The 11,370-nt window shown below is 42.6% G+C and overlaps 1 protein-coding gene across 1 annotated transcript; it reads right to left on the minus strand.

Annotated features, from left to right (window-relative positions):
- Positions 1-12: 12 nt before the first annotated feature.
- On the minus strand, positions 13-9,308 carry LOC309585231 (glutaredoxin-like protein C5orf63 homolog). The gene is made up of 5 exons (XM_082301838.1): positions 9,268-9,308; positions 7,503-7,633; positions 4,724-4,844; positions 1,993-2,049; positions 13-1,216 (listed from the first exon to the last, which is right to left on the minus strand). Exons 3-5 carry the CDS (start codon positions 4,841-4,843, stop codon positions 1,037-1,039), a joined length of 357 nt encoding a protein of 118 aa, XP_082157964.1. The 5' UTR covers position 4,844; positions 7,503-7,633; positions 9,268-9,308; the 3' UTR covers positions 13-1,036.
- Between the last annotated feature and the right edge of the window lie 2,062 nt (positions 9,309-11,370).

The raw sequence follows: 11,370 nt of genomic DNA on the forward strand, positions 1-11,370 counted from the left end.
TAACTTCACTCTCAGTTTTCTCCTCCTCCTTCTGCTCTGTGGTTCAGGGAGATGGAGAGTGGGATTTGTGGTCATTTTATTAAACATTCTCTCTGTCCTCCTTGTGCTCTTCCCCTGCTGCAGCGTGGGGTCCCTCCCGTGGGAGAGAGTCCTCCACTAACTTCTCCAGAGTGAGTCCTTCTCACAGGCTGCAGTTCTTCACAAACTTGGGTCCCTCTCCACAGGCAGCAGTCCTTCAGGAGCAAGCTGCTCCAGCATGGGGGCCCCACAGGGTCACAGGTCCTGCCAGGCAACCTGCTCCAATGCAAGCCTCCCACCAGGTCAGAGCCTCCTTCAGGCACATCCACCTGCTCTGTCATGGGGTCCTGCAAGTGCTGCAGGGGGATCTCTGCTTCCCTGCTAACTTCCAAGGGTTGCAAGGGCATAGCTGCCTCGCCAGAGGTTTACCACAGGCTGCAGGGGAACCTCAGCTCCAGCAGCTGGAGCAGCTCCTCCTGCTCCTTTTCTGGCGTTGGTGTCTGCAGAGCTGTTTACTTCACATATTCTCTCTCTTCTCTTTGGCTGCAGTGGTGTTCTGCAGGGTTTTTTGCCCATCTCTTCCAATCTGATATCCCAGAGGCACCACCAGCATCACTGATGGGCTCGGATGTGGCCAGAGGGTCCATCCTGGAGTTGGTGGCATTGGCTCTGCTGGACACCAGGGAAGCTTCCAGAATCTTCTCACAGAAACCAGCCCTGTACCACCCCCCACTTCCAAAACCTGGCCATGCCAACCACGTACAAACAGAATTTACTTCATCTGCTGTTATGGAGCGGCTTTTATTCTGTCAATGAAAAACCAGCCCACGAGAGCAGGAAATGAACGGTACAGAAAAGGTGGCTCCTGCTGCAGCTGGGCTGGGTGATTATTACAAAGTAGAACAAGTCACTCAAGTTTTTCAGACTCTGATACCATATGATCTAAGAAATTTAAGGCCAGATCATGAATATGGTTCTTTTCACCTTTCAGATCCGCACCAGAGCAGCTGCATTTTCTTCACTGGTTTCCATCACTTTGCAGCTCCACCTTCCTAAGTCGGTCCTCAAACTTCTGAGTGTCGACTCGATGCTTCATGAGGAACTTCCCATTTAAGTGAAAAACAGGTATGTCATATTTGTATTTTTCATACCACGCTGAGTTCTCTGGAAGGGTAATATCCACCTCCTGCAGAATAAACTGTGACAGAAGAGAAATATGTCAGTTCCTGCTGGACACTGAAAAGCAATACCTGCTTGTCTTCTGATCAATGTTTTCCTCAGAAATGCAAGGCTGGTTTTTTGAAGCTTTTGGGTTTATTCTTTGTGTTGTAGATAAGTGCCTGTTTTTTTGAGTACAAAATATGTGTAGCCACAACCCTTGGCTGCCTCTCCACAAAGGAATCTCTCCCTAGTCCAGGATATTCTTGTTCCACTGTGCGGAACCACTCTCCTGTGAGCAGCAATCTCAACAAACATGCAGCTGGGAACAAAACAGCTGCCTGTCAGGCAGCAGAGTGCAACAGCTCTTAATGCTTCCATTAAAAGTTTCATCCTTCAACAGAGAGATCAAAACCTGGTTGAAGAACAGCAAAAATTGCAGTCACACATAGTTCAAATACTTGAAGCCCCACTTAGTAACATCCTTCTCAAATTCTATCATTACTTGCCTCATGAGAGTTGCAAACTCCTCCTTCAGACAAGGCAACAGTATTTACAAAAGGAGTGTTTCCAAGAGCTACTGCAACATGTTGTATACTGGTTTAGTTTGCCAATACTTATTTGAGTAGCATTGTCACAAAATGCTTTTGGATAATGAGTTTTATGTAAATCAGTGCTGAAATCATCTTGAAGAGGTCACCCATGAAAGAATAACAGATGCAAATAAACCCAAGCAATTTTCTTTTTACAAAGCAAGAATCCTGATTAACTGGTTTTTTCCATATAGAAAACATATACAGTATTGCCATACATTACCCTTCTTTTGTATGGCTCAAGAACTTCTTTTGCTTCATCACACAGAGGGCATGGTTTCTAAAGGAAAACATTTACAGTAGGTTAAAGCATGCAGTAAACCACAGAAGTTGTATGTACTGCAAAATAATACACACAGACAGGAGCACCCATTACTGCAAATGCAGGTTCCCTCCCCTGTACCAAGCACCCTGTCCTAGGGCTCTCTGAACCTTTACTTATCAGTGCAGTGTGGGTGAAAAAAGACAAAACAAACTATCCAGCCACTGAATTTAATTATTTTTCGTTTGCTATCCCATTTCCCACGGAGGAAATTAACAGTCTTCTAAAAGCTGATCCAAGGAAATGATCAGAAGGGCCCTGCAGAGACTCCTCGCTTTGGTCAGCCATGAATATTCAAAGCACTGTTGTCACCAAATGAAGACATCTGCAGGTACCATTGCACCCAGAGGAGGAATGAGAGAGTCACACAAGTAACTTCCAGCCTGTCTCAGATCAAGACACTTGGCTCAGTTCAAATGGGAAAAGAAGGCAATTTAAGATAACCCGTGTGGCTTTGCCTGGAAGAAATTAGGCAGGATCCTCCAAACTGCAGAGCTGGAAGGAGAGTAACCTCCAGCAGGGAGAACTGGAAAACAGCTGCAGTGTTTTGACCTGTGACAGGGTCAAAAAAACCCTCACACTTTTGAAAACTCCCTCATTTTCCACTGCAGTTGAACATCTGAGTTCCGCTGATCACGCAGTCTGTAAGTGAAGAAGCAACACTCATGAAGGCATGCTGCTCCAGTGTTTGCAACAGCAGAATTTGGCTATAATTCACAGAGCAAAGTATATGGAGGTGAACATGATGGCTCTGTCCCTCTGCCCACAGCTGGAAAAGACCTTCTCCTCTTTCTCCCACTGAAAAGTCTTCCTAAGGCTTGTTTAAACATAAGGCTAACATGAAACAGCTACTGCATTGAATTACTTAGGATTAAACACCCTACTTTTATTCAGATCTCATCTAAATTGCCTTTCCCGTGGCACACACAAGTCCTTGTGCTCTGAAAACCTATGCAGGATACTAAAATTCTGTGTTCTTAATGGTTCAGGCTGCTCTTGGAGGGTATACTGGTGACTGAAAGGAATGACCCAGAATCCTGCACATCAGTTTTGTAACACACCAGGCTCCTGCCAGTCAAAAGAGGTCACACTTGGTTCCCCTAGGCCTGTGGACAGCTTTCTAACATACCAGTCACATAAATGCTTTTGACAAAGTCGGCTAACTTTTAGGAAAAAAATATGGTTTTACTCTCATGGCAAGCTCAGGCACTAGACAGTACTGGTTTAAAACCAAAAGTGAATTATTTTAACAGCGAAATCTTTTTCAAAAGTACATTTATATAAGCAGTTGTTGCACAAATGCTGGGGTTGTCATAAAAGGGGACTGCAAGGGGAAACCTGTTTGATAGTTTCTATCAGTGTGTTGTAGAAGTCACAGCTCCCTTCTACTTTTTCCTCCTCTTTTCTCCTCATTAAAAATAAGGAGGAGGCAAAAAAGGGTTAATTAGCATAAGCTAACAGTGTGGATTAAGGTTTTTTTATAGTCTGCATTTTGCTTGGCAATTGCCAGTGAACATTTAAAGTTAAAAATAAACATTTAGAGCTAAAGCCACTTTCAACAAAAGGCCATGTTAGAGAACTGCTGGAAATCTGCTATTAGAAAATCTGATTTCACACAGTGCCTTACTAGCTAGGAATTTTAGGACACAAAAAGCTTTTTTTTCCAATAATTAACCCAAAGGTAAGAGCATTATTCCCTACCTTACTGCATTTGAATTATGAATGAGTGGAGGCTGAACTGGGCAGGAGGAGAGAAAACTGCAACTTTATAGTTATGACTATTAAATGGATGTTGACCTATTATTTTTAACCTATTCATTTTTCACACAGTTTAAACACTCCTGTATGGTTAGTGATGGAATGAACAAACATTCATTCAGTGCAGCAGGAGGAAATTATTTTAATTGTATTTAAAACCACTACACAGATGTCAGCACTCTCAGTGCTTTGTAGTTACTCTCCTCTTGAGGGCTGCAGCAACCACATAAACTCAGCATAACCCACCTTGTGCCATCCTCTATAAAGCTGCAGAACTAGGCAGGTAATAATCAAAAACAATTCATGGAATGTGACAATCTGTAAGTGATCCTTCCTGCTCATCTCATTTTCTGAATATGCCTAGGAATCCTTCCTGTGCTTTTATCTGTTGCCAATAAAGCAAAAAGAGGGTAAAACAAAATCTACTCTTCCCTCACGTGCTCCCAACGCTACTTGGATACATTTTACAGTCTCACAGGTAGTGCTGAAATTAAACATAGGCACTTTGAAGAGCCTGCTTTGACTGTTGATGCTTGTGCTTGGCAGATTATGTATAACAATTCATATCTTTTCTCCATTTTTAGGGTGAAACACTGGCAGCTGGACCAAATCTTTAACCAGTAAATGAACCACAGAGTCACTGAGGCAAAAGGGTTCTGAAATCTTTGTTGGTTGCTAATTCTTGCTCGCTACAATGAGAGCAGGACTGTGCTGCAAAGCCTGGTGTGCAGAAACCCACGAAGTAAAACACCCAATACTACTTTGAATGGGGGGGAAAAAAAAGCAAGGACAAGCCATTTAATCTGTGATTCCTGTGTATCAAAGCTGATAAACACACAGCCTTGCCCAGCTTTATTGTGTAAACAGTTCTTACCTTGGTGAATAAAGTCAACACTGGCTTATTTGCGCCGGCTGAGCAGAGCTGTCTCCCCAGAGGGCTGGGTGAATGCCTGGCTCGTAGCAGGGCTCTGCTCAGGAAACAGAGCACCATCATCCTGTTCAGGCAAGAATAAAACGCTGAGTTGCTCTGTGCCAAGTTATAGCTCATGAAATTTAATGTCAGGGTAAATGCGATGCTTCTGTCGCGGCTCTAAAATACGCACAATCAAAACATTCTCCCAGGGTTTTTATGCTCACGGTATCAACACATTCATCAGGGAGATGGTTTACTATGTGGCAGGCCAGAAACACTGTGCAGCTCAAAACCAGCAGTTCCATTAAAAAAAAAAAAAAAAAAACACCAAAAACCAACAAAACACCTATGTTTTCTTGTTGAAATGCCTCTTTTAAATTCCCCAACACAAATGCTGACAGAAATGCATTATGCTGTTCCAGCTCCACAGATGCCAGCTGGAATTACATATTTAAAAATGCAAAGTGCTGTGCTTTGAACCTCTGTAATCTTGCTGCTGTGTTTGACGTAGTCTACTTACCCGAATTATTCCATCAAAAAACTAATCTGTACCTAATCAGAATATTAATATAATGCGTTCTGCAGTGAGTACAAAGCTCCAGCCAAGACAGTTTAACTTGGTAATATTAAAAGCATTCACACTGCCCCGAGTCCTTCCTGCAGCAGCAGATTGATTGAGGGATTTGTGATTCCTTTGAGAGAGTTTAAATAAGTTAAGTGTTATTGAAGGGTGCCATGTTGGAGCCTTGAAGTCACCTGTTCATGACATTCATAACAACACTGCTTCCTCCAAATTTTTGTCTTAATGTGACCTTTACAAGTCATTTTAGGACTGACGGCCAAAAAATACCCAGAAGCCAAAGGGAGTCTGCATGGTGATTATCAGCAGACATGACACCTGATATCAGAATTTACACTGGCAAAATCAAACAAAATTGAATCCCTTTTTACCCAAAGCCAAACTGCTTCTGCCCAGTTCCAGGCCTGACTTACCTGTTGCTCTATAATCTAAAGCTAAACTCACAATGTGATGTCACAGTTTTAAACAGCTTAAGAGGTGAGCAGGATCACGCTGCAACCTCTAAGCAGAGTTTAGGATGTTCAGTAAAAAAGATCCCAGTGCTCTTTTGCTTCACTGGATCTCTCAGTACTAATATCACAAAGGTTTTTTTAAAGAGGGCAGTTTATCCAGCAAAACCACTATGGAAGAACACTGCAGTGGACTCTAACGCTGTATTTCTCAGCCAAGAAAACAACAAAAAATAAAATGGGTGACAGGGCACTGCTCCACCAATCTTCCTGCACAGCCAAAAGACAGCAGTTATTAGTAAGTCAGCTGCAGGGGCAGAGCAATAAACTTCCTGTCACTGAGCAGTGACTGGCACACCACACAGTGCCAAAGGTCACAGTCCTTGGCAGCTGCTGCATTCATTTCACTTAGCCAGGTGGAAATAGAACTGTCTGGGATTTCACATGTTATATGTAAGAACAAGCTTGAACCTTTTGGAAAAATGCAGATCTGGATGGCAGGAAGAGCCTCAGTCAGATGGGGAAAATTTTTAAATCCACAATAAATAGAAGTCCAGAACGGATGCAGTTTTGGCATAAAGTATTTGCAGCATGTTGGCCTGTTCACATCCAAGATAAAAATGGGATCAAACAAAATGTCTGCTTTCTGACAAGTTTTTTAGGAATTCTTTTGTTGCCAGCCTAGCAAGCCTTCCAAGTGAGGAAGATACTCTCAAATTGTTTCGTGGATAGCAGAATGAATAAAGCCCAGCTTTCCATAATTCACATTCTTCCTTCACACACATATGTGCATAAAACAGCACCAGTTCAGTGCTATATAACCCCTGTTTTAGCCCTCCATGCTCTGCTCTCCTGAGGACAATTACCAAAACATCAGCTGAAGGGGAATGCATAAAACAATACCTGTACCTAAGCTTTGAAACCCCACAAAAAGAAATCAGTCAGCAGTGCCTTAACTTCCTTGCCAATTTTACGTAATTAGAAGCAATTCTACCTTTGGAATTCTGCAGCAAATCTTCACTGACCAGTACGCTACTGAAGAAAGAATCTGCTGTTTCCAGGGCTAGCAATAAGACAGGCTGGATGCTTTTACAAATAACCTAAAGAAAACAGAGTCCTGTCTATTTATTCACCTGAGTATAACAATGCCCAAGACACTAAAATACATAAAACATCCCTTATGATTATTCTGGATCTCTCTAGACTACCCCCAATTATAAAGATTTGCTTGAGGAAAATTATGAACACATAAATACAAAGAAGGATGCTTGCAAACTTGAGAATTTACCTTCCCCTACACCACAATGCTACAGGTTTAACAAATGATTCTTTTGAGTCTGGACGTGGCCCAAGCTCTCTTTTGCAAAGCCAAGTTGGACTCAATTCCTGTTAATAGAATTTCCATCACCCAATAAATCCTGATCTGCTGGAAAAGTAAGTTGTTACACTGAAACCATCCATTATTTAGATGAGATAATTATCTGTATAAACTTAATCTCTGCATCAATCAAGGAAAGACAAGCGTGAATGGTGTTTTTTCTCCAAGTATTTTAAGTAACAGGTGAAAGAGAATGGGGGGAGCAAGTAGGTGCAAATATCAGAATGCACGTTGATGGCATTTAAAACACCAGTCTCCTGTTGCCCTTCATTCAAAACCAGCTACGGCCATCAAGGAAACTAAATTTTCTGGCAGTCTGCTTTTATTACCTACCAAGGAAATGCTGAACGGGAAAATAGGTGCCACAGCCACGGACTGAGGAGCCCACATGAGTGGGGACAGCAAATCCTGCAGCTGTGGAGACCCCCACAGAGCTTTTACCCCACCAGATGTTCAGAGGAGGTCTGCAAAATACAAGAAAATCTTTTTGCCCATGCACGTAGAAGTCTTCCAGGGAGAATCAGATTCTTGCAACAACTCAAAATTCAAAGATACCATCAGTAATACCAGCTGCATCTGTGGGGTGATGTTACGCATCCATCAGTGCACGTTTCCACGCATTTTCTCCTCCAAAATACAGCAACCCAGGACAAAAGGCACAAGCACACTGCATTCCACCCCAGAAAGGATGGAAGAATCACTTCATCCCAATGAGCAACACATTTTGTTCAGTAATCCCTCCAGGAGTGTGTGCATCCTGGAATCTGTTCCAGGGCCACACTCCAAATTTCAGATAATTTAAATTACATCCAACAGGTTGCTGTAATGGCCTATTCTATGTACTATATGGATGGCCTATTCTGAATAACTATACAAAACTTGCACAGAACAACAGACTGCTACAATAAGGTGAAGTTTGTAATGGAGTTTAAAAGATAATACTAATAATAGCATAATAGAGTATAATATATATGTCATATATATTATATAACACAGCATGTAATATTTTATATGTAATCATACATATCACAAAATTATATTAGTATCTTAGATATTACACATTACATCATATAACATCATATTACAAATATATCAATAATATTAAAATATTGCAACATTTCTGGCATTCATTACTTTTAATATTTAAATAGAACCAATAGAAGGTGGTATTAATACATCATTAATATGTAGTATTGCTTTGCTGCATTGTATTGGTAATTATATTAATGATACTGTATATAATGTTTTATATATTATGTATATGATACTGTGCATTGTTATATTATGCACATATATTATGCATATATGTAACATGCATATTTTATATTAGTATTATATATATTATACATATATATGTATATTTTATGTATCTACATACATATATACACACCTATACATATATCTACTCATACATACACATATATTATCATATATTAACATATTAATATATAAACATATATTGGATTATATTAATATATTATATATGTATACATTATATATACACACACATATGCATACACATATATATACACATACACATATATGTCTGTATATATTATACATATATACCTGCATATATGTATAATTACATATAAAATACATAATAATATAGATTATACACATATATACATATAATAATAATATGTACGTATAAAATATATATATGTGCGTATAAATATATAAAATATAAATATATATAAATATGTAAAAATATATAATACATATAATACAACAGTTTAATAAGAGTTTTAAACACGTCTACCCGGAAACTTTTGAGCTAAATGACCCAAGCACCTCCGGCTAGCCCAGCAGGGTACAGTGTATCCAGAGGCCTCCTCATTATCTCCCGCTGCTGCCAATACTTCCAAAGCTGTAACAACACCCTCCGCAGGATTAAGGAGCCCGGGTACCGCGCGCCGGAGCGACCGCGGAGCCGCATCCCGGGGGGAGCCGCATCCCGGGGGGAGCCGCATCCCGGGGGGAGCCGCATCCCGGGGGGAGCAGCATCCCGGGGGGAGCAGCATCCCGAGGAGTCAAACCCCGAGGAGCCGCAGCCCGGGGCAGCCGCTCGGTGTCGGGGTCCCGGTCCCGCACCCACCTGCGGGAGCTCCGCCGGAACGCGCGGTCCGAGGGCGGGGCCGCGCCCGGCAGCGCCGGCTGTGACGTGACGGGCACGGGAAGGAAGCGACACCGGCTCGGGAAGCGCTCCCGGGGGCGAAGGGGGCGGCCAAAGTCCGCAAGAGACAGTAAAATTATTATTATTATTATTATTATTATTATTATTATTATTATTATTATTATTATTATTACTATTATTATTATTACTATTATTATTATCAACAACAAAACAACCCAACAATAACAACAACAACAATAATATCAGCACAACGTTTTATGAGTAAATTACAGACTGGGCGTGGTACTCGGTGTGTTAGCTACCACCTCATGCTAGGAGTGCATGGAGGTGGGGTTTGGATAAAGGGGGAGGGTGAAAGGGGAGAGAGGAAAAAAAAAGGGGGATTAAAGATGGGGAGGAAAAAGGGAGGGGAGGGGAGGGGAGGGGAGGGGAGGGGAGGGGAGGGGAGGGGAGGGGAGGGGAGGAAGGAAGGAAGGAAGGAAGGAAGGAAGGAAGGAAGGAAGGAAGGAAGGAAGGAAGGAAGGAAGGAAGGAAGGAAGGAAGGAAGGAAGGAAGGAAGACAAAGGAAGAAGAGAGAAAACAAAAGAAAGAAAAAGAAAAGTAAGAGGGAGGGAGGGAGAAAGAAAGGGAGAGAGGGAGGGAGGGAAAGAGTCAGTCCAGCTGATGGGATGGCCAGGATCCTGGGGACTTCGAGAGTCTTGCGTGGTCTCATATCCCCTGCAGAGTAACCTTTGGCTGATCACTTCACACCCACTCCTGTGCTGATGCTGCCTTTTATTTGTTGTGTCGGAGAACAAGGATATTTGTCCCAGAAAGGTGCTGCCTCGCCTCCATATGGCCCCTTTTCCATTCTCACATCTTGCTTTTCCTCTCAGGCTCCCCATGGCCAGCAGCAGCAGCATTGCTCCAGTTTCCCCACCAGAGCACAATCCCAGCTGGCAGCTACCCCACTTCTCTCACTCCATGCCCTCCATTATGTACCAGAAAGTGGGCAGCAGCCTCAAAATCTTCTCCTCCATCCTCCTGCAACATGGATTTTGGGCATGCACTCAGGTGGACGAAGGAATACCTCTAGAGATAATGGGAAAAATCCACGTTATTGGAGGGTATCATGAGAGCACAAAAGGGTCACAACAATGAAAGCACACAGGGAAAGAGCTGGGCTTGTTCAGTCTAGAGATGACTGAGATGGGATCTTATTAGTGCATATAAATGTCTCCAAGGCCAAGAGCATCTGTTTGACTACTCTGAGGTGTTTCAGTTGTTAGGTGTGTTCACTTTCCTTTCTCCAGAGAAGTTTTAAATAAAAAATAGCAAGTGTTTACTGCTGGGCAACTAAAGCTGCAGGCTTATGTTCTTTTAGTGGCTGTATTTCTGTCAGGATTTTGGTTTTCCTGTAGTAGTTGTCCCTAGGCCAGGAGACAAGTATTTTGTGTACATGCTCAAGTCAGCTTTCCTTCTTCATCTGTGGTTTGAGAAGCACAACAGCATGTAGGGGGAAGGCTCTCCAGGAGAGCAATCCTACCCCACTAATGGGACACATGTAATTAACTAGCATTTAAACTAACATCAGGGACAGTCAGCCCTGGATCCTAGTGACTCCTTTTCAGCCATTGTCTTGATCCCTGCTGTCGAACAGAGATGTAATGCTGGCAGGCTGACCCTGGCTGCTCACGTTTGCCCGACATCGGAAAATCCAGTGTCAGGCTTTGGCGTTTGGCACTGGTACAGGACAGCCCTGACAAGCCTCACACAAGGGAATTGCTGAGCTGGCTCTCACCTGGCTTTTACTTTCTGAGAGAGGGTGGGAGGAAGACATTCAGAGAGAGGGCAGAGGCAGGTTGGAAAGCAGGCTTAAGAGATCAGCATGCTCTTGACATCTCAGGTCTCAGACTAATTTTATCCCTCTCGCTCCCAAACCAAGACTAGCCTTTTCTGGGACATGTATCTGAAATTCCCAGAGGAACCTGAAGGAGACAGGCACACAGCTCCCCAAACTGATCAGTTTATTTAAACAGAATTGCTGCTGAAAGTCAAGAAGGGATCCGGCTGTGTTCCTTCCCT

The sequence above is a fragment of the Coloeus monedula genome (assembly GCF_965178545.1).
Source record: "Coloeus monedula genome assembly, chromosome: Z".
In the NCBI taxonomy this organism is placed as follows: Eukaryota; Metazoa; Chordata; class Aves; order Passeriformes; family Corvidae; genus Coloeus; species Coloeus monedula.